This window comes from Morchella sextelata (genome assembly GCF_020137385.1).
Source record: "Morchella sextelata strain SCLS chromosome Unknown scls_1, whole genome shotgun sequence".
In the NCBI taxonomy this organism is placed as follows: Eukaryota; Fungi; Ascomycota; class Pezizomycetes; order Pezizales; family Morchellaceae; genus Morchella; species Morchella sextelata.
This window is the reverse complement of record NW_025408616.1, coordinates 3,086,793-3,110,314: the sequence shown is the minus strand read 5'-3', so window position 1 is coordinate 3,110,314 and position 23,522 is coordinate 3,086,793. Positions and strand designations below refer to the sequence as shown.

Genomic DNA, 23,522 nt, shown 5'->3' with positions numbered 1-23,522 from the left:
AACGGAAGATTTGGCTAAGTTGTTCTTGAAGGAAGTTTGGAGACTCCATGGTTTACCTGATGACATAGTCTCGGACAGAGATAGCAGGTTCATTTCTCACTTTTGGCAATCTCTCATGAGTCTCCTCAATGTGAAGCTGAAGATGTCCACTTCTTTCCACCCTCAAACGGACGGTCAAACAGAAAGAGTTAACCAGACCCTGGAACATTACTTGCGGAGTTATTGTTCATATCAACAGGATGACTGGGCAGAACTCTTGCCTTTGGCAGAGTATGTGTAACGGAGCCATTTCAACTGTCTGGTGTATGAGTACATACAGGGCCCGGTTACATGCTGAGAGTTATTGCTAGAAGCCAGTTGCACGGTGATATGCAAGTACCGGCAGTGTGGTTAGCTACCAGCTGTTAGAGTAACTACATTCCGGGCGCTAGGAAGAGGATCTATTCATGGGAGCAATGACTGACGAGTCTATGCCTCGCCAGTGACTAGAAGACCGGCCAGAGTGAAGCTCTGATTGACCGGTGATCCTCTGTATCCTCGGTGCATTGTAAGTCCGCCGAAGGGCAGGGACTATGCTAGGGAAGTCTACAATAAGCGAAAGCTCTACAGCAATGATTAAGCTTACACCTGAGCGGCAGCTCATTCATGCAGGTCCTCAGTTGTGTGGCAACCAAGGCTGCAGGTGTTACAAAGGCTTTGACTAAGGGTGGTTGCCTTGGGTATCGGAAACACCTGCTGACGCTTAGAGAAAAGCGGGGTAGCGGTGGTATTGTTTCCGGTACTGAGGGAAGGCCCACCAGAACTTAGTAAAGGAGTTAGGAGCAGAGAACAGAGGCCTTCGGAGTATAAGTACTCAGGTTCATTCCCGCCCTTCAGTCCTATTCTCTCCAGTCTTCATCAGGAAGAAAAACGAAGTTCTTATCGGTAGCAGAGCCCTTAAAGATTATTGAGTTCTAGCGATAGTATCTTTGAATAATCTGCAACCTGATTGTCTATCTTGCACGGCCGTCTCTATTCTATCTTATTCTATTTTCTCTTAGAAGAGACCCCCGTTACAGATAATCTTTAAGGCTCAAATCACCTTCAGATTATTCTTCCTCTATACAAAATGTCCGCCCTCTCGGCTCCAGATGCACTCCTTCAGATTGAATGGCAGCCGGTGCCCCTCCTGTAACGGCAGCTAGACGGGTTGGCTATGTGAGTTGTCTGGGTATAAGGGAGAAGGATAATGCAGTGTGGTTGGGTTTAGTAAAGCGGGTTTCTATTATGTTCTTTCTGTTTCTGTTACGCGAGGGTATGAGTCAGCATTGGGATAGGGTATGGATATATAAGGGGGGGCGTTGTCTCGTGATTTCTTGTTTCTCTTTCTTTCTCTTTTCTCTTTATGCAACCTCTGTACTTCACAGTTACGAATACTATTTGGTTCGCGCTACGTCACAGGGTTTACCCGGTATACTAGACCAGGTACAACCATCCATAGTCTATAGTCCACAGTCCCCGTTCTTGCCTTAGGTGTACCCTTCGGCCCCATAGTCCATAGTCCATAGTCTACGAACCTCCTACGTCCACGTCTTCGCCTCGGTTGTATTCCTTGGCTTCATAGTTCCTACGTCCTCAGTCCCCGTTACACTTAGGTTGCATCCTCTACAGCCAACCAATACAACACCGCCTCGCTTAGCTCTGGTCGCGACTATGTCCGACATTATCCAGGATACGCTGTTACAGCGTCTTTCAGAATTTCTGATCACCTATGGTCCTCTTCCAGCCGATATAGACTTCGGCGAAGAACTTACCGAGGCTCATGGTCTTATTGCTGAGTGTTTGGAGGCTCTCAACAAGCCTCTCGACACCCCCACGCCACCAGAACCCATTATTGATACGGCCCAGGAAGAGGTTATTACCAGCCTCACCATAGAACTAGAAGCAGCCAACGAAAAGGCTGCCGATTTTTGGCAAACCTTGTGCGATAACCAGGAAGGTTCTACCGAGATCATCCGAGGTCGCGACGAGGTTATCGTTGCTTTGAAGATTGAGCTGGAGGAGTCTAAAGCCGAAGAGGAGGAGCTTCGGTATCGTCTGGCATTACATCAGGAAAACCTCGCCATCACTGACGAAAACCTCGCTAATGCTGAAGATGAAATTCTTCACATTACCTCTGTTGCAAAGGCCTGGGAGGCCCAAGCCAATGCCACCATCGCTGACCTTCGTTCTCGTATCTCCGTTTCTACCGCTACAGTTAAATCTCGCCATGTCTCCAAGCCTCGTTACCTGACTCCTCGCACCCAAGATCCCCGTTCCATTAGCAATTGGCGAGAAAGGCCACTTGAAAATGGATCCTCAAAGCCGGCGTTAAAAGGTCAGCCCCTTTGGTAAAAAATGGCAAACCAAAGGGGCCAGCCCCGCCACCTGTTTCTGTTCTCCCTGTTGCTGCTGTGTCTGAAGATAAGATGTCCGAAGACTCTCTTGTTGTTACCTGTTCGGTCTCTCAGAATCCCGACTCTTTCGTTTCCACCTACGCTCTTATTGATACTGGAGCATCAGGATATGCTTTTATCGATGAATCTTTCGCACGCAACAACAATCTTGCAATGACCCCCCTTAAGAAATCTCGCCTGGTAGATGTTATGGATGGAAGACCTATCCAGTCAGGAGAAATTACCCACGTTGTCAATGTTTCACTAGATATTCATGGTCACCGAGAAATTGCCTCATGTTTCGTTACAAAGTTGGGACATTATCCGATCGTAATGGGAATACCGTGGATGCGACGTCACGATGTCACCATTCGGCCAAAGGATAATCTACTTGTTTTTGATTCTCAGGACTGTCTTAAACACTGTTCACTCAGTGGAACTGCAGTTACTGTTCATGGCGTATCGATTCCCTTACCAGAATATCATACTGTTGTCGTTTCAGCAGCTGATAAATCCACTACCAACGTCAAGCAACTAGTACCAAAGGAGTTCCACCATCGTCTCCATATGTTCCAAGAATATGACGCTTCTGTCCTGCCGCCACATCGACCGTCCCATGACATTGAAATAATTTTGGAAGAGGGTAAACGAGTACCGTATGGACCCATCTATGGCCTGTCGCAGACTGAATTAAAAGCACTACGGGAATACCTTGATGAAAATCTACCTAAGGGATTTATTCGGGCCAGTGAGTCACCAGCGGGAGCACCCATACTGTTCGTAAAGAAAAGTGATGGGACTCTCCGGCTCTGTGTAGATTATCGAGGTCTCAATGCAATCACGGTCAAAAATCGGTATCCGTTACCATTGTTAAAGGAAACCCTGGCCAAGTTATCAAGAGCGCAATACTACACCAAGCTGGATCTACGTTGGGGATATAACCAAATCAGGGTAGCCGAGGGAGACGAATGGAAGACGGCGTTCAGGACTCGTTATGGACATTTCGAGTATACTGTAATGCCGTTTGGATTAGCGAATGCCCCTGCCACATTTCAACACTGGATCAATGATATTCTACGTCCTTACCTCGATCAATTTGTAACGGCATATCTCGATGATATCCTGATCTATTCGGAGACTCTGTCGGAGCACAAAGAGCATATTCAGAAGGTTCTGAAGGTACTTGATGAGAATCATGTTCACCTTAAACCTGAGAAATGCGAGTTTATGGTTCAGGAAACAAAGTATCTCGGCCTGATTCTCACCCCGGATGGGAATCGAATGGATCCGAAGAAAGTTGTCGATGTTTTGGAGTGGTCTACACCAAGGAACCTTCATGATGTTCAGGTATTTTTGGGATTCGCTAATTTCTATCGACGGTTTATCCTAGGATACTCAAAGATTGTTGCTCCACTTACGGCTTTGACGAAGAAAAATGTTAAGTTCGAATGGACGGATGAAAGGGAGGAAGCATTCCAGACATTGAAAAAGATGTTTACAACGGCACCCATACTAGCGCACTTTGATCCGAATCGGAAAATCGTAGTAGAAACCGATGCATCCGACTATGTTTCTGCTGCAATCCTGTCCCAACGTGATGATGAAGGAATTTTACATCCAGTTGCTTTCTTCTCAAAGAAGCATTCCCCTGCGGAATGCAACTACGAAATCTATGACAAAGAACTTCTGGCAATTGTACGATGTTTTGAGGAGTGGCGACATCATTTGGAAGGGGCACAATTTCCAATCGAAGTCCTCAGCGATCATAGGAACCTCGAATATTTCATGTCAACAAAGCTATTAAACCGTCGACAAGCCCGTTGGTCGGAATTTCTTTCACGTTTTGATTTCGTCATTCAATTTAGACCAGGGAAACAAGGGGCAAAGCCGGATGCATTGACTAGGAGGTCGGGTGACCTACCTAAGGAGGGGGATGAACGGTTGATGCATCAAAGCCAGGTGGTTTTGAAGCGAAAAAATTTGGATTTAAAGCTAAGTTTGTTCGCGGGTTCTTTTTCAAATGAATCCGCTGAAGGAATGTCCACTGTAGAAGAGTTGTTTTTAAATGCTTACCAAGTTGACAGTTTCCCGAACAAAGTACTCGCGATGCTTCGGAACGGCATCCGTCACTCGAATAAGATCTCGCTTGCCGAATGTACGGAAGACAACAACGGTCGGCTACTTTACCGTGGTGTACTCTATGTACCCGACGACAATGATCTTCGGCTAAGACTTCTAAAAGAGTATCATGACAAACCATCGGCAGGTCATCCAGGCAGAGCGAAGACTTTGGAACTCCTGAATCGAGAGTATTACTGGCCACAAATGCGGAAGTATATCGATCAGTATGTTCGGAACTGCAATGTGTGTGCCCGTAGCAAGGTGCCACGCAATGCACCCTATGGAGTACTCCGGCCGATGCCAATACCCGATGGACCATGGACGGATGTGTCAATGGACTTTGTTACCGACCTCCCAGAGAGCGATGGATACAATGCAATCTTGGTCGTGGTGGATAGGTTAACTAAGATGCGACACCTAATACCAACAACAAAGGAGGCGGACTCAAGGGAAGTAGCGAGACTGTATATTGACAATGTTTGGAAGTTACATGGGTTACCTGAAACTATGGTATCTGATCGAGGAACACAATTTGTTGCGGAATTCTGGAGGTCCCTTTGCGATCGTTTGGAAATATCGCCAAAGTTCTCTACAGCGTTTCACCCCCAGACGGATGGACAAACGGAAAGGATCAATGCTGTGATGGAACAATACCTTCGAAGTTATGTTTCTTATCAACAGGACGACTGGGTTCGATGGTTGCCAATGGCCGAGTTTGCAACAAATAACCATGCTTCTGAAACAACGAGAATCTCTCCATTTTACGCCAACTCAGGAAGGAATCCAAGAATGACTTTTGGTCCTTTGGAACATGGTAGGACGACAGCGGAAGACCAAGCGAATACCATTGCACGAGAGATGAAGGATATACTAGACGTTTTACGAGCTGAATTGTTCCGAGCGCAAAGGATTCAAGAGGAGTCGGCCAATATAAGTCGGACTCCAGCGCCTCACTATCGGATGGGGGATAAAGTTTTTCTATCGACCCGCCATGTCCTCACCAAACGACCCTCGAAGAAACTTGATTGGAAACGCATTGGACCATATGTCGTGAAGCGGATCGTTAGTCCTTATGCCTATGAGTTGGAACTCCCTCGTTCTATGAAAGTTCATCCCATATTCCATGTCTCTTTACTGTCGTCTGCAGCAAACGATCCTTTACCAGGACAACAACAGTTACCACCACCGCCGGTTGAAGTTGAAGGACAGGAGGAGTGGGAAGTCGAGGATATTTTAAATTCCAGGGATCATCGGGGAAGATTTGAATACTTGGTTAAGTATGTCGGTTATGATGAAGCTTCGTGGCAGCCATTGTCGGATGTCGAACATTCGCCCGATATTGTTAAACGATTTCACGAACGATATCCACAGAAGCCTAAGCCTACCAGGAGGTAGGCTTTAGAGGGGGGAGTGGTCTGTAACGGCAGCTAGACGGGTTGGCTATGTGAGTTGTCTGGGTATAAGGGAGAAGGATAATGCAGTGTGGTTGGGTTTAGTAAAGCGGGTTTCTATTATGTTCTTTCTGTTTCTGTTACGCGAGGGTATGAGTCAGCATTGGGATAGGGTATGGATATATAAGGGGGGGCGTTGTCTCGTGATTTCTTGTTTCTCTTTCTTTCTCTTTTCTCTTTATGCAACCTCTGTACTTCACAGTTACGAATACTATTTGGTTCGCGCTACGTCACAGGGTTTACCCGGTATACTAGACCAGGTACAACCATCCATAGTCTATAGTCCACAGTCCCCGTTCTTGCCTTAGGTGTACCCTTCGGCCCCATAGTCCATAGTCCATAGTCTACGAACCTCCTACGTCCACGTCTTCGCCTCGGTTGTATTCCTTGGCTTCATAGTTCCTACGTCCTCAGTCCCCGTTACACCTCCAACTGGATGCCACCGGGCAGACACAGCTTGTCAAAAAACCCAGGACCGCTCTACAGACCTACATTCCTGGCTGTGAGCCTGCCTGGCAGGATACCGATGAGATCTCCGCCCAACAGTTCTTCACAGAGCTCCAGACCTACCTCCAACACAGCCTGCAGAATCAGTTGACCCGGGGCAGTCAGGCCCTACTCATTGTACAAGAGCGCCAGGCAGCACAGAATGCTCTGATGGCAGAGGCTCTTGAGTACATGAGGAGGGAGGTCAACTCTGTTCAGGAAGAACTTCGGAAGTATGTGGAGAGGGATGAGCTGAATGCCGATGCCATGGAGATTGAGTGGACAAACCCGGCTACTCCACCAGACTTTGTTGCCGAGATACAGAGAGCCCTTGATGAAGGAAGACTGGTGGTGGGTAGACCAGCAACTCCGGCACCAAATCCAGGCTCTAGGTCCTCGTCCAGGGCAGCCACCAGAACAATGCAGCGGAAGACCAGTCCCTTCGCAGCATTTCCGGTCCGATCCACTAGGAGAGTTATCCCTATTGTGCAGCCAGCGGTGGGGGCTTCACCCTTACCACCTAGCCGCTTCGGTGGAACACACCCACTCCTTGGAGGAGCTGACCGATCCTTTGACTATGAAGGAGAGTTCTTCTCAGGTACCGGCCGAGGACCTCCCAGTCCGCTAGCCAGGAACCCAGGAAGGTTCACCATGTCTGGGGCCGCTCAACCAGCAGCAACCTCACCACTGGCCAGCAATCCGGCACCAGTAGCACCTGTGGCCTCTTCTGCTGCGGCCACCGCTCCCCCTCCAGCCAATGCACAGGGTGGAAGCGGTGGAAGCCAGAACCCTCCAGCCAATGCACAGGGTGGAAGTGGTGGAAATCAGAACCCTCCACCTCCCGTGGCCCGCGCCCCCGCTCCTGGGGATTCAGACAGTTCTGACAGCTCAGACTCGGAACCAGAAGGTGGTAACAGGAGAGGATGGCGGAGATACCTTAAGAAGAAGTTGGAGAAGCAACAGAAGAATCTGTTGGCAATGATGTCCCAGCAGTATCAACCTCCGGCTACCTCCCACCCTTCTACTTCCACCAGAGCCCGGGAACCAAAGGCACCACCACCATCAAAGTTCCAAGGCAAGGCGGAGCAAGTGGAAACCTTCATCCGGCAATGTGAGAATGTGTTCTCCATTGAGAGCCTGTCATTTACCTCTGAGGAGGTTAAGATCCGATATGCAGGCAACTTGATGGAAGGGGAGGCAGCGATCCGATGGTATGAGGCATACCACAATTCAATTGATCAAGCCTCCGCCAACCGCCTTGCTGGAATACCGGTGCAGTTGGATCAGAGATGGAAGCGCTGGGATTCCTTTGTGGATGCTTTTAGAGCTGCCTTCGGTGAAGCCATCTCTAGAGATGATGCTGTAGCCCAATGGAATACCCTCACCCACACAGCTCGAGGAGGAATAGACCTCTTCCTGAATACTATTATTCAGCTGATGTGGAAGACTGGCTATGAGGGTCAGTTGGTGGATGATAAGATCCATAACTCCCTCCTCCCGGACCTAGGCATGAGTTGGGCTCTTTTCAACCCCAAGCCAAAGTCCTTGATGGAGCGGATAGCTGCTCTAAGAGAGTTAGGGCATACCCATGAGAGGTACCAAGGGATGGCAGCTGAGAAAGCGCACCCTCGGACCAAGAAAGATCCTCCCGCTCAGAAGGACCAGCAGCCTAAGAGGAAAAGAGAAGCTGCGAGCTCCTCCGGACCTCAGAAGACTCCAGGACCTAAAGACAAAGCGGTGGAACTGAAGGGTATCCCGGGGGATATTCTAGAAGAAAGAAGGAAAGCAGAAGTATGCTTGAAGGTATGACCTTCCGGTACTCCCTATTGGTAGAGTGCATAGACTGACTTGTGCAATAGTGCGGCAAGTCCAGACACAAATGGACCGATTGTTGGTCCAAAGAACCTACTGTTGTCCGAGTGGCAGCAGTGAGAGTACAAAAACGGAAAAGAGGGAATGGCAAATCCAACTCTCAGAAGAAGGCTAAAGTGGCTGCTGTAGTAGCAGAAGATCCACTTGTTGTACTCCCGGAGGTTACAGAAGATTTTGTTTTTCAGCCTGAGCAAGACTCGGACAATGAAATCATCTGGTAGAAAAAGTGTCTGTTTTAGTCTATGTTTACTAGTTTTCTTTTATATGGGGTTTTGGTTTCTATGTTTCTCTTGAATAAATTATGATTGTGTTTCCGCCTATTTGATTGCTCCAAGCACTCTGAGGATGGGTTTAAGACCCGAAACAGCTGGTCTGTCAGTGCTCTACCAAAGTTATATTTTGCTACCAAGACACTTCCAAACCGCTGTTAAAAAGACTACTACACAATATATCTGCTATATTACCGCTTGGGAATAGAACCAAAGGATCTCTGATCTTAGTAGTGCCCGAAGCTATTAGCTATGTTGAAAAGACAAAGAGAAACAAGTTCAGAACCCGCTGTTAAGCAAAGAAGGTTGGAACAGAGGCTTCCCTCCTTACCAGTACATGGAAAAAGACCTATACTAAAGGCAGGACTGTCATGGACGGTCAAAGGAAAGGATGAAGGCGCCCAAGGGTCTTTTCTGTTTGACACCGGTTGTACAGGAGCTATCCTCAACCAGAGTTTTGTCAGGAAACATGGAATTCCCTTAGTGCGGCGGGATCAACCTCTGACAATGTTTGATGCTCAAGGAGATGTCATGATGGGAGGAGGCGAGTATTACACTCACCCGGTCCGCATGACTATGGGAGATCATAAAGAGACACTCCGATGGGAGGTGGCTACTCTGGAAGAAGGAATGACCGGTTACCTGCCAATTAGTTGGGCTAGGAAGCATAACCCGGACATCAATTGGGAACTCAACACCATGAGCTGGAGGAGTGACTACTGCAAGCAGAATTGTCTCCCAGCGGCCACCAAGATTGAACTAGTCTCTCCATACCTGATGTTGGAAGAAGAAGAGACGGTCTATCAATTGGTTGGTTCAGTATGGCATGATGAGGACGGAGGTGATATTGCTGAGAAAATACACCACCTATACCGGGATTGGGCTGATGTGTTCAGTCAAGAGAAGATTGAGGAAATGCCGCCGCATTCCCATAATGATCTGAAGATCAAACTCTTGCCTGGGACCGCTCCCCCATTTGGCCCGCTATACCCATGCTCCGCTCCAGAGTTGAAGGCCCTCCGAGAGTACCTGGACAAAGAGTTGTCTTCAGGAAAGATCTCTAGATCGAATAGCCCTGCTGCGGCACCCATACTGTTCATTCCCAAGAAGGACGGGACTTTGCGGATTTGTGTGGATTATAGAGGTTTGAACAAGGTCACTGTCAAGGACAAGTACCCGCTGCCTATCATGAGTGAGCTCAGAGACAGGTTGTTCAAGGCCAAGATCTTCACAAAGATAGACCTGAAGAATGGCTTCAATTTGATCAGGATAGCCGAAGGTGATGAGTGGAAAACCGCTTTCAGAACCCGCTATGGACTGTATCAGTACAATGTGATGCCATTTGGCCTATGCAATGCTCCCTCCGCTTTCCAGGCAATGATCAATGATGTGCTAAAGGAACTACTGGATGAAGGAGTAGTTGTCTATATCGATGACATCCTCATCTACTCGGAGACTGAGAAAGAGCATGAGCTATTGGTCAAGAAGGTACTACAGAAGCTTAGGGAAGCTAAGCTCTGTGCCTCGATCAATAAGACATCCTTCCATGTCCGAGAAGTAGAATACCTAGGCTATCATATCTCGGAACAAGGAGTATCTATGTCAGAAGACAAGGTGGAGGCAGTTAAGGAATGGCCGGTCCCTGAGAATATCAAGGCAGTACAGGCATTCCTCGGATTTGCAAACTTCTATCGCCGCTTTATTGAAGGCTTCAGTAAGGTTTGCAAACCACTAACTGACCTCCTGCAAAAAGACAAGAAATGGTATTGGACAGCAGCACATGAGCAGGCCTTTGAAGAACTCAAGAGGCTGTTCACAAGCGCTCCAATCCTCCTTCATTTTGACCCTAGTAGGAGAACGGTGGTCGAGACAGATGCCAGTGATTTTGCCAAGGGAGCGGTGCTCTCTCAGTATGGGGATGATGGGAAGCTACATCCGGTGGCATTCTATTCTAAGAAGTTCTCCCCTGCTGAGATCAACTATGACATTCATGATAAGGAAATGGGAGCTATTGTAGCCTCTTTCCGGGAATGGGAACACATGCTCAAATCTTGTGAGCAAGAGATCACGGTTTTTACAGACCACAAGAACTTGGAGTACTTTAATTCTACCAAGGTTCTCACTAGGCGGCAAGCTAGATGGTCTGAGGACCTCGCAGGCTACAATTTTAAAGTTGTCTACAGACCGGGAGAAAAGAATGGCAAGACTGATGTGCTATCTAGGCGCTGGGATCACCGCCTTGGAGAGGGAGGTGAAACTCTGCAGCCGGAGCCACAGATCTTTTTTAGGCCAGGTCAATTGGTTTTGGATTCTGCAAAGCTAGTGGCTGTCAGGGTGAATCAATTGCGGAATACATTCTTAGAGCGCCTATACACAGCTGCTAAAGAGGATAGTTTCTGGCAGGAATTGCACCGCTCCCTGGTTGAAAGGAAACCAAATTTGGACCAGAACTTGTCGGTCAAGAACGGTCTCATCTTCTACAAGAATAGATGGTACATACCCAAGGACAAGAAGCTTCAGATGGAAATACTGTCCGATACCCATGACTCTAAGGTGGCTGGTCATTTTGGCCAATTTAAGACACTAGAGCGGGTGAAAAATAACTTCTTTTGGCCCAACATGGATAAGGATGTTGAGGAATATGTCCGGAGCTGTGACAGCTGCCAGAGGAATAAGACCTCAAGACACAAGAAGTTTGGTATGCTCCAACCGTTGGAGATACCCTATCGGCCATGGACTTCCATCTCTATGGACTTCATTGTGGGACTACCGGAATCTAGTGGGTTTACAAAGATCTGGGTAATAGTGGACCGCTTTTCGAAGATGGCACACTACATCCCTCTTCCTACCCTCAATAAAACGGAAGATTTGGCTAAATTGTTCTTGAAGGAAGTTTGGAGACTCCATGGTTTGCCTGATGACATAGTCTCGGACAGAGATAGCAGGTTCATTTCTCACTTTTGGCAATCTCTCATGAGCCTCCTCAATGTGAAGCTGAAGATGTCCACATCTTTCCACCCCCAGACGGACGGTCAAACAGAAAGAGTTAATCAGACCCTGGAACATTACTTGCGGAGTTATTGTTCATATCAACAGGATGACTGGGCAGAACTCTTGCCTTTGGCAGAGTATGCTTATAACTCGGCGGTCTCTGAGTCTACCAAAGTATCGGCTTTTTATGCCAACTATGGATATGAACCCAGGACCAACTGGCCGGCCCCAAAGGAAGGAGTAGAATGGAACAATCCAGCAAGTGAGGTCATGATTTCTCAATGGGAATCTATCTGGCAGGCTATGAACGCCAGCTTGGGTAAAGCTAGATTAAGGATGGCCCGGTGGTATGATGCTCATGCCCTGGCACCACCTGAAATCAAGCCCGGAGATGAAGTTATGTTGGACCGGCGCAATGTGCAAACAAAGCGGCCTTTGGGAAAATTGGATCAGAAGAAGATGGGACCCTTTAAGGTCTTAGAAGCTATTGGTACCCGTGCCTACAAGCTCTCTCTTCCCCCCCAGATGGGAATCCACCCGGTCTTTCATGTCTCTCTCCTAGAACCCTACAGAGCACCGGTAGATCCTGAGAGAAGAGTTCCCCCACCGGAACCCGAAGAGGTTGAGGGAGAACAGAACTGGGTTGTCCGAGAGGTAGCTGATAGCCGGGTCAATAAGAAGAGAAGACGAGTGGAATATCTAGTGCTGTGGGAAGGTTATGAGAACGAGGATGCTACATGGGAACCTTGGGAGCATCTCAAGAAGAGTGCTGAAGAAGCCCTTCGGGATTTCCATATGAGGTATCCTAAGAAACCCAAGGACAAGCGGATTGTTGGGGTGTAGATTATTTCCTTTGGGTTTTCATTTCCTTGCATATCACGGAGTTTCTTGTCATATAGAATGGTAATAGAATGGTTATAGATCTCGGAGACCAAGATCCTGGAAGAGGGGAGTGGTGTAACGGAGCCATTTCAACTGTCTGGTGTATGAGTACATACAGGGCCCGGTTACATGCTGAGAGTTATTGCTAGAAGCCAGTTGCACGGTGATATGCAAGTACCGGCAGTGTGGTTAGCTACCAGCTGTTAGAGTAACTACATTCCGGGCGCTAGGAAGAGGATCTATTCATGGGAGCAATGACTGACGAGTCTATGCCTCGCCAGTGACTAGAAGACCGGCCAGAGTGAAGCTCTGATTGACCGGTGATCCTCTGTATCCTCGGTGCATTGTAAGTCCGCCGAAGGGCAGGGACTATGCTAGGGAAGTCTACAATAAGCGAAAGCTCTACAGCAATGATTAAGCTTACACCTGAGCGGCAGCTCATTCATGCAGGTCCTCAGTTGTGTGGCAACCAAGGCTGCAGGTGTTACAAAGGCTTTGACTAAGGGTGGTTGCCTTGGGTATCGGAAACACCTGCTGACGCTTAGAGAAAAGCGGGGTAGCGGTGGTATTGTTTCCGGTACTGAGGGAAGGCCCACCAGAACTTAGTAAAGGAGTTAGGAGCAGAGAACAGAGGCCTTCGGAGTATAAGTACTCAGGTTCATTCCCGCCCTTCAGTCCTATTCTCTCCAGTCTTCATCAGGAAGAAAAACGAAGTTCTTATCGGTAGCAGAGCCCTTAAAGATTATTGAGTTCTAGCGATAGTATCTTTGAATAATCTGCAACCTGATTGTCTATCTTGCACGGCCGTCTCTATTCTATCTTATTCTATTTTCTCTTAGAAGAGACCCCCGTTACAGTATGCATATAACTCGGCGGTCTCTGAGTCTACCAAAGTATCGGCTTTTTATGCCAACTATGGATATGAACCCAGGACCAACTGGCCGGCCCCAAAGGAAGGAGTAGAATGGAACAATCCAGCGAGCGAGGTCATGATATCTCAATGGGAATCTATCTGGCAGGCTATGAACGCCAGCTTGGGTAAAGCTAGATTAAGGATGGCCCGGTGGTATGATGCTCATGCCCTGGCACCGCCTGAAATCAAGCCCGGAGATGAATTTATGTTAGACCGGCGCAATGTGCAAACAAAGCGGCCTTTGGGAAAACTGGATCAGAAGAAGATGGGACCCTTTAAGGTCTTAGAAGCTATTGGTACCCGTGCCTACAAGCTCTCTCTTCCCCCCCAAATGGGAATCCACCCGGTCTTTCATGTCTCTCTTCTGGAACCTTACAGAGCACCGGTAGATCCTGAGAGAAGAGTTCCTGTACCGGAGCCCGAAGAGATTGAAGGAGAACAGAACTGGGTTGTCCGAGAGGTAGCTGATAGCCGGGTCAATAAGAAAAGGAGACGAGTGGAATACCTAGTGCTGTGGGAAGGTTATGAAAACGAGGATGCTACATGGGAACCTTGGGAGCATCTCAAGAAGAGTGCTGAAGAAGCCCTTCGGGATTTCCATATGAGGTATCCTAAGAAACCCAAGGACAAGCGGATTGTTGGGGTATAGACTATTTCCTTTTGGGTTTTCATTTCCTTGTATATCACGGAGTTTCTTGTCATATAGAATGGATGGTAATAGAATGGTTATAGATCTCGGAGACCAAGATCCTGGAAGAGGGGGGTGGTGTAACGGAGCCATTTCAACTGTCTGGTGTATGAGTACACACAGGGCCCGGTTACATGCTGAGAGTTATTGTTAGAAGCCAGTTGCACGGTGATATGCAAGTACCGGCAGTGTGGTTAGCTACCAGCTGTTAGAGTAACTACATTCCGGGCGCTAGGAAGAGGATCTATTCATGGGAGCAATGACTGACGAGTCTATGCCTCGCCAGTGACTAGAAGACCGGCCAGAGTGAAGCTCTGATTGTCCGGTGATCCTCTGTATCCTCTGACCATTGAACGACCGCCGAAGAGGCAGGAACTATGCTAGGGAAGTCTACAATAAGCGAAAGCTCTACAGCAATGATTAAGCTTACACCTGAGCGGCAGCTCATTCATGCAGGTCCTCGGTTGTGTGGCAACCAAGGCTGCAGGTGTTACAAAGGCTTTGACTAAGGGTGGTTGCCTTGGGTATCGGAAACACCTGCTGACGCTTAGAGAAAAGCGGGGTAGCGGTGGTATTGTTTCTGGTACTGAGGGAAGGCCCACCGGAACTTAGTAAGGAGTTAGGAGCAGAGAAAAGAGGCCTTTCGGAGTATAAGTACTCAGGTTCATTCTCGCCCTTCAGTCCTGTTCTCTCCAGTCTTCATCAGAAGAAAAACCAAGTTCTTATCAGTAGCAGAGCCCTTAAAGATTATTGAGTTCTAGCGATAGTATCTTTGAATAATCTGCAACCTGATTGTCTATCTTGCACGGCCGTCTCTATTCTACTTTATTCTATTCCTCTTAGAAGAGACCCCCGTTACATCTTCAGCTTCACATTGAGGAGACTCATGAGAGATTGCCAAAAGTGAGAAATGAACCTGCTATCTCTGTCCGAGACTATGTCATCAGGTAAACCATGGAGTCTCCAAACTTCCTTCAAGAACAACTTAGCCAAATCTTCCGTTTTATTGAGGGTAGGAAGAGGGATGTAGTGTGCCATCTTCGAAAAGCGGTCCACTATTACCCAGATCTTTGTAAACCCACTAGATTCCGGTAATCCCACAATGAAGTCCATAGAGATGGAAGTCCATGGCCGATAGGGCATCTCCAACGGTTGGAGCATACCAAACTTCTTATGTCTTGAGGTCTTATTCCTCTGGCAGCTGTCACAGCTCCGGACATATTCCTCAACATCCTTATCCATGTTGGGCCAAAAGAAGTTGTTTTTCACCCGCTCAAGTGTCTTAAATTGGCCAAAGTGACCCGCCACCTGTGAGGGATGCGTACCAGACCACAAGAGTACACTACGCAGAGCTCAGAGTTCGGCTAACAGCTACAAAGGTAGAAGTCTCCAAGGTCTCTTCAGTCAACGTCGAGTATGAATCTCCTTGATCCGATACGGGCCCCGCGAGCTACGTTATCAACAAAGATTCACTAGAGTTAGCGTTTGATGTTCGACCGTCTTCGACGTAGTAGTTCAGGTAGAGTTCGAAGTCACGATAGAATAAAGTATTTCCAAAAGTATAGTCAAATAAAGTTGTAACTCGCGTATCAACGATTTATATTGTTAAGACTCTGATTTCGCCGATGATGGTTTGGCTAGTCAGTGAATGACACAGTATTTATATCCCTCGCTTATGTCTCGAGGACCCAGTCTACTAATAATACAGAATACACTCGGGGCATGCCCGAGACCCTGAAAAACAACCAAGAACATTTAACTCCTAAGTCCGTAACCCAAACTCCTAAACCTGCAGAAACCCCTCAACCTATTTACCCATTCTAATGCACGTTTCCCTGTCGATGTTTTTTCTCCATCGGCCGTCTGGTGGATAATCGTCAGCGTCGGCTATTTCGAAGGTCTCGGACGGCAAGGCTACCTACTCAGGCCTCTTCCCACATCGCTTTCCCACATAGCAGAGTCCTCTCATGCCCACAGGTACCGCCGATAGGTACTCGGCCGGCTGGCAGCTTGCGCCGATTCGCTCCGAGCGGTCCGATCTTCGATCCGATTGATTCTAGCTGTCCCTCATATATCCACCGGTACCAAAACACTCCCCTCCGGCGGTTTGACGCTGCGGGGGTTATTATTGGGGTCGAAAACGTGTTTTTTAACTAGGAAAACCGCAACTCCACATTTGGTCGCATATTGATCGCACCGTACCTCGTAGGTGCGAACCGGAGTTGATAGTGGTGTTGCCATTAGTATTAAAGGGTATAGGGGTATCTACTAGCCTTTCTCTCACTCCCGTAAATGCTTGGCATGCCCGTAACACCACCTTAGAGTCATGGGTATCGGACAGTATTTCCATCTGAAGCTTCTTGTCTTTGGGTATATACCATCTATTCTTATAGAAGATGAGACCGTTCTTGACCGACAAGTTCTGGTCCAAATTTGGTTTCCTTTCAACCAGAGAGCGGTGCAGTTCCTGCCAGAAACTATCCTCTTTAGCAGCCGCATATAGGCGCTCCAAGAATGTATTCTGCAATTGATTCACCCTGACAGCCGCTAGCTTTGCAGGATCCAAAACCAATTGACCTGGCCTGAAAAAGATCTGTGGCTCCGGCTGCAGAGTTTCACCTCCCTCTCCAAGGCGGTGATCCCAGCGCCTAGATAGCACATCAGTCTTGCCATTCTTTTCTCTCGGTTTGTAGACAACTTTAAAATTGTAGCCTGCGAGGTCTTCAGACCATCTAGCTTGCCGCCTAGTGAGAACCTTGGTAGAATTAAAGTACTCCAAGTTCTTGTGGTCTGTAAAAACCGTGATCTCTTGCTCACAAGATTTGAGCATGTGTTTCCATTCCCGGAAAGAGGCTACAATAGCTCCCATTTCCTTATCATGAATGTCATAGTTGATCTCAGCAGGGGAGAACTTCTTAGAATAGAATGCCACCGGATGTAGCTTCCCATCATCCCCATACTGAGAGAGCACCGCTCCCTTGGCAAAATCACTGGCATCTGTCTCGACCACTGTTCTCCTACTAAGGTCAAAATGAAGGAGGATTGGAGCGCTTGTGAACAGCCTCTTGAGTTCTTCAAAGGCCTGCTCATGTACTGCCGTCCAATACCATTTCTTGTCTTTTTGCAGGAGGTCAGTTAATGGTTTGCAAACTTTACTGAAGCCTTCAATAAAGCGACGATAGAAGTTTGCAAATCCGAGGAATGCCTATACTGCCTTGATATTCTCAGGGAGCGGCCATTCCTTAACTGCCTCCACCTTGTCCTCTGACATAGATACTCCATCTTCCGAGATGTGATAGCCTAGGTATTCTACTTCTCGGACATGGAAGGATGTCTTACTGATCGAGGCACAGAGCTTAGCTTCCCTAAGCTTCTGTAGTACCTTTTTGACCAATAGCTCATGTTCTTTCTCAGTCTCCGAGTAGATGAGGATGTCATCAATATAGACAACTACTCCTTCATCCAGTAGTTCCTTTATAACATCATTGATCATTGCCTGAAAAGCGGAGGGAGCATTGCATAGACCAAATGGCATCACATTATACTGATACAGTCCATAGCGGGTTCTGAAAGCGGTTTTCCACTCATCACCTTCTGCTATCCTGATCAAATTGAAGCCGTTCTTCAGGTCTATCTTTGTGAAGATCTTGGCCTTGAACAACCTGTCTCTGAGCTCACTCATGATAGGCAGTGGGTACTTGTCCTTGACAGTGACCTTGTTCAATCCTCTGTAGTCCACACAAATCCGCAATGTCCCATCCTTCTTAGGAATGAACAGTATGGGCGCTGCGGCAGGGCTGTTAGATCTAGAGATCTTTCCTGAAGACAATTCTTTGTCCAGGTACTCTCGGAGGGCCTTCAACTCTGGAGCGGAACATGGGTACAGCGGGCCAAATGGGGGAGCGGTGCCAGGCAAGAGTTTGATCTTTAGATCATTATGGGAATGCGGCGGCATTTCCTCAATCTTCTCTTGACTGAACACATCAGCCCATTCCCGGTAGAGGTTGTGTATTTTTTCAGCAATATCACCTCCGTCCTCATCATGCCATACTGAACCAACCAATTGATAGACTGTCTCTTCTTCTTCCAACATCAGGTATGGAGAGACTAGTTCAATCTTGGTGGCCGCTGGGAGACAATTCTGCTTGCAGTAGTCACTCCTCCAGCTCATGGTGTTGAGTTCCCAATTGATATCCGGGTTATGCTTCCTAGCCCAACTAATTGGGAGGTAACCGGTCATTCCTTCTTCCAGCGTAGCCACCTCCCATCGGAGTGTCTCCTTATGATCTCCCATAGTCATGTGGACTGGGTGAGTGTAATACTCACCTCCTCCCATCATGACATCTCCTTGAGCATCAAACATTGTTAGAGGTTGATCCCGCCGCACTAAGGGAATTCCATGTTTCCTGACAAAACTCTGATTGAGGATAGCTCCTGTACAACCGGTGTCGAACAGGAAAGACCCTTGGGCGCCTTCATCCTTTCCTTTGACCGTCCATGACAGTCTTGCCTTCAGTATAGGTCTTTTTCCATGTACTGGTAAGGAGGGAAGCCTCTGTTCCAACTTTCTCTGCTTAACAGCGGTTTCCGGACTTGGTTCCCTTTGTCTTTTCAACATAGCTAATAGCTTCGGGCACTACTAAGATCAAAGATCCTTTGGTTCTATTCCCAAGCGGTAATATAGCAGATGTATTGTGTAGTAGTCTTTTTGGCAGCGGTTTGGAAGTGTCTTGGTAGCAAATATAACTTTGGTAGAGCACTGACAGACCAGCTGTTTCGGGTCTTAAACCCATCCTCAGAGTGCTTGGAGCAATCAAATAGGCGGAAACACAATCATAATTTATTCAAGAGAAACATAGAAGCCAAAACCCATATAAAAGAAAACTAGTAAACATAGACTCAGACAGACACTTTTCTACCAGATGATTTCATTGTCCGAGTCTTGCTCAGGCTGAAAAACAAAATCTTCTGTAACCTCCGGGAGTACAACAAGTGGATCTTCTGCTACTACAGCAGCCACCTTAGCCTTTTTCTGGGAGTTGGACTTGCCATTCCCTCTTTTCCGCTTTTGTACTCTCACTGCTGCCACTCGGACAACAATAGGTTCCTTGGACCAACAATCGGTCCATTTGTGTCTGGACTTGCCGCACTATTGCACAAGTCAGTCTATGCACTCTACCAATAGGGAGTACCGAAAGGTCATACCTTCAAGCATACTTCTGCTTTCCTTCTTTCTTATAGAATATCCCCCGCGATACCCTTCAGTTCCACCGCTTTATCCTTAGGTACAGGAGTCTTCTGAGGTCCGGAGGAGCTCACAGCTTCTCTTTTCCTCTTAGGCTGCTGGTCCTTTTGAGCGGGAGGATCTTTCTTGGTCCGAGGGGGTGCTTTCTCAGCTGCCATCCCTTGGTACCTTTCATGGGTGTGCCCCAACTCTCTTAGAGCAGCTATTCGCTCCATCAGGGACTTTGGCTTGGGATTGAAAAGAGCCCAACTCATGCCTAGGTCCGCAAGGAGGGAATTGTTGATCTTATCATCCACCAACTGACCCTCATAGCCAGTCTTCCACATCAGCTGAATAATAGTATTCAGGAAGAGATCAATTCCTCTTCGGGCTGTGTGGGTAAGGGTATTCCATTGGGTTACAGCATCATCTCTAGAGATGGCTTCACCGAAGGCTGCTCTAAAAGCATCCACAAAGGAATCCCAGCGCTTCCATCTCTGATCCAAAGTCACCGGCATTCCAGCAAGACGGTTGGCAGAGGATTGATCAATTGAATTGTGGTATGCCTCATACCATCGGATCGCTGCCTCTCCTTCCATTAAGTTGCCTGCATATCGGATCTTAACTTCCTCAGAGGTGAATGACAGGCTCTCAATGGAGAACACATTCTCACATTGCCGGATGAAAGTTTCCACTTGCTCTGCCTTGCCCTGGAACTTGGAGGGTGGTGGTGCCTTTGGTTCTCGGGCCCTAGTAGAAGTAGAAGGGGGAGAGGCGGCCGAAGGTCGGTACTGCTGTGACATCATAGCAAACAAATCCTTTTGTTGCTTCTCCAACTTCTTCTTAAGATATTTCCGCCAGCCTCTTCTGTCACCACCTTCTGGTTCCGAGGTCTGAGCTGTCAGAACTGTCTGAATCTCCAGGAGCGGGAGCGCGGGCTACTGGAGGTGGAGGGTTCTGATTTCCACCACTTCCTCCCTGTGCCTGAGCTGGAGGGGGAGCGGCGGCCACAGCAGGAGGGGCCACAGGTGCTACCGGCACCGGATTGCTGGCCAGTGGTGAGGTTGCTGCTGGTTGAGCGGCCCCAGACATGGTGAACCTTCCTGGGTTCCTGGCTAGCGGGCTGGGAGGTCCTCGGCCTGCACCTGGGTAGTGTTCTCCCTCAAAGTCAAAGGATCGGTCCGCTAATCCGAGGAATGGGTTTACTCCTGCAAAGCGGCTAGGAGGTAAGGGAGATGCTCCCACCGCTGGCTGGACAATAGGCACAACTCTTCTAGTGGATCTGACCGGAAATGCTGCGAAGGGACTGGTCTTCCGCTGCATTGTCCTGGTGGCTGCCCTGGACGAGGGCCTGGAGCCTGGATTTAGTGCCGGAGTTGCTGGCCTCCCTACCACTAGCCTTCCTTCATCAAGGGCTTTCTGAATCTCGGCAACAAAGTCTGGTGGAGTTGCCGGATTTGTCCACTCAATCTCCATGGCATCGGCTTCCAGTTCATCTCTCTCCTCATACTTTCGGAGTTCTTCCTGGACAGAGTTGACTTCATGCCTCATGTATTCAAGAGCTTCTGCCATCAGAGCATTCTGTGCTGCCTGGCGCTCTTGTACCAGGAGTAGTGCCTGACTGCCCCGGGTCAACTGATTCTGCAGGCTGTGCTGGAGGTAGGTCTGGAGCTCTGTAAAGAACTGTTGGATGGAAATCTCGTCGGTATCCTGCCAGGCAGGCTCACAACCGGGAATGTAGGTCTGTAGAGCGGTCCTGGGTTTCTTGACAAGCTGTGTCTGCCCGGTGGCATCAAGCTGGAGGGGCACCGGCTGCCATTCAATCTGAAGGGGTGCATCTGGAGCCGGGAGGGCGGACATTTTGTATAGAGGAAGAATAATCTGAAGGTGGCTTGAGCCTTAAAGATTATCTGTACGGCCGTCTCTATTCTACTTTATTCTATTTCTCTTAGAAGAGACCCCCGTTACACCGTAAGCGATAGACTGTGATGCCAAGGAATACAACCTAGGTAGTGACGTAGACGTGGACGTAGACGTAAAGGTATACTTTGACTATGGACTATGGGGTGGCTCTACCTAGTATGATAAACCGGTTGGAGCCCTATGACGTAGTGCGGACAAAGAATAGTATTCGTAGAATAAATACAGAAGAAGAAGAAGAAGAAACTTATATTGCTTTGAAGTACAAGACTTATCGCACGCCGACCCAACCGCCTAAAACACGAACCGAACCGAACAAAAGAAAGAAGGAAAGAAAACAACAAAACACAAACGCAAACGAACAAAAACAGGAACAAGAACAAGAACAAAACAAGCACAAGCGAACACGAACAATAACAAGGAAATTCCAGCACAACTCTCGACCAGAAAACCCAACGACAAGGAGAAATAACATATCTCAGCGGACTCGAGCGCTGGATCCATCAAGACAAAAATAAAAACCAAATTCAAAGAGTAAAAGGAAACTATCCTTCCTAATCCCGTCCCTAATCATTTTCTTCCATCCCCTCGTCCAGGTCCGCCTCCGCCTCCGCCGACTCGTACCATTTCGAGAGTTGAGATTGTTTCGCAAATTGTAGGATGAGGTCCGTTCTCAGGTTTGTAAACATCCAGTTTTCCCAGGTCATCGCTCCGGGGGTCTTTTCTATCAGAGGGGTGCGGATTCGAGCCCACGCTGGGCATTCCATAAGTATGTGTTTCGCTGAGTTTTCCATACCACACTGGCATGTTTCGGGGTCTGTGTGTACTGCGTGTTTGTCGATTCGGGTAGTTTGGCACCGGATTCGAAATACTTTCTTTGCTTCCGTAAGGGTAAGTTTCGCTATCTTAGGAGGGGGGCGGAAATCCCCCCGATGATGGTAGTTCGGTATTGATTGTGTGTTCCATTCTTCCAACAGGTGGTCGCGTAGTAGCTTGTTTTGGTTCCACTTATCTCTCGCATTTCCGGGGGTCTGGTATGGGAGTAGTAGGGAGGCGATTCGGTGTAGGCCTGTTCCTTTGATGTTTGCTTCTTTGTATGGGAGGAGCTCGATCAGGGATTCGTTGTTGGGGTGGGTTGCGTCGGTACAGAGTATTCTAGTTCCGTACTTTCTTGAGCGATATGTCAGGAGGTGTTCTAAGGGGGGTAGGCCTGCTTCTCGGAGGAGTTTAGTTCTTTTGGTCCATCGTGGTAGGCCGGTGATGATCCGGGCCGCTTCATTATATAGTGGTTCAAGGGATCTTATAATGTGGTCTGCGCCAGTCCACCAAGCCTCGGATCCGTAGAGTAGACTTGGGAGGAAGCCTTGTGTTATGATGTGATGGATTGTTTTAACCATTATTCCTGGCAGGCGGGCGGTGTATCGAATCTGGTGGAGGGCTTTAAGGCCTTTTGCGATCGCTGCTTCGATGTGGGGCCGGAAGGAGAGGGTCGGATCTATCCAGACTCCTACATATTTCAGCCTCTCCTTGGGGTGTATGTTGGTATTGTTAATTTTGACCGGAAGTCGTGGTTGTTGTTTGGATGATGTGGTGGGCCGGAAGAAGATCAGGTCGGATTTATCCGGGTCGTACTTAATTTGGAGTGGCTCAGCTTTTATTAATCTCTCTCTCATTCGTTCCTCCATTCTCTTGATTGTGAAGCCTGGTGTTTTGGATATTTGCACCAGCGCATCGTCATCGATATATGTGGTGTCCATCTCTTTCGAGCTACTTGTTGGGTCCAGGATTACTCCAGCATAAATCATAAATAGTACCGGGGACATGGGGCTACCTTGCGGCACTCCAGAATCATAGGGCTGTGGTTCCTCTAGCTCATGGTTAAATTGGAACTCTAGTTTTCTGCCGGTATTGAATTCCTTGCACCATTCTGTTAAGTAGGTAGGGAATTTTTGTTGTTGCATGATTTCCGCGAGGAGTAGGTGATCGACACAATTGAATGCTCCTTGGATGTCGTTGGTTAGGATCGCTGGTCTGTCTCGCCGAGCGGCTCCGGTACTGTTTTTCAGTAGTAGATTTTGTTGTATTGGCGTTAAGGTTCTCAGCAGGGCATCGATTGCCGAGATGGTTGGTCTTCCTCCAAATTGATTCGCTGAGAGTGTGCCTAGAATTTCTCCAGCGGTGCAGAGTCTTTGGGCCACTATCTTTTCCAGGATTTTGCTGAAACATTGTAGAAGGGAAATGGGCCGGTAGGCTTTTGCTTCATGATAGTTTGCTTTACCGGGTTTCGGGAT

At 48.1% G+C, this 23,522-nt stretch overlaps 3 protein-coding genes across 3 annotated transcripts; 1 reads left to right on the top strand and 2 right to left on the bottom strand.

The window, feature by feature from the left end:
• Window positions 1-1,692: 1,692 nt before the first annotated feature.
• On the top strand, window positions 1,693-8,565 carry H6S33_000821 (uncharacterized protein; the record flags this gene model as incomplete). The annotated part of the gene is made up of 4 exons (XM_044832241.1): window positions 1,693-2,356; window positions 2,398-5,876; window positions 6,386-8,275; window positions 8,332-8,565. 4 exons carry the CDS (start codon window positions 1,693-1,695, stop codon window positions 8,563-8,565), a joined length of 6,267 nt encoding a protein of 2,088 aa, XP_044700380.1.
• A 6,377-nt stretch (window positions 8,566-14,942) lies between these two features.
• Window positions 14,943-18,705, bottom strand: H6S33_000820 (uncharacterized protein; the record flags this gene model as incomplete). Its single annotated transcript, XM_044832240.1, has 4 exons — window positions 14,943-15,395; window positions 15,457-15,537; window positions 16,372-17,292; window positions 17,344-18,705. The coding sequence occupies 4 exons, from the start codon at window positions 18,703-18,705 to the stop codon at window positions 14,943-14,945; spliced, it is 2,817 nt and encodes a 938-aa protein (XP_044700379.1).
• A 297-nt stretch (window positions 18,706-19,002) lies between these two features.
• Window positions 19,003-20,204, bottom strand: H6S33_000819 (uncharacterized protein; the record flags this gene model as incomplete). Its single annotated transcript, XM_044832238.1, has 2 exons — window positions 19,003-19,236; window positions 19,377-20,204. Coding segments are annotated over 2 exons (1,062 nt in total), but the record flags the coding sequence as incomplete, so codon positions are not given.
• Window positions 20,205-23,522: the final 3,318 nt, after the last annotated feature.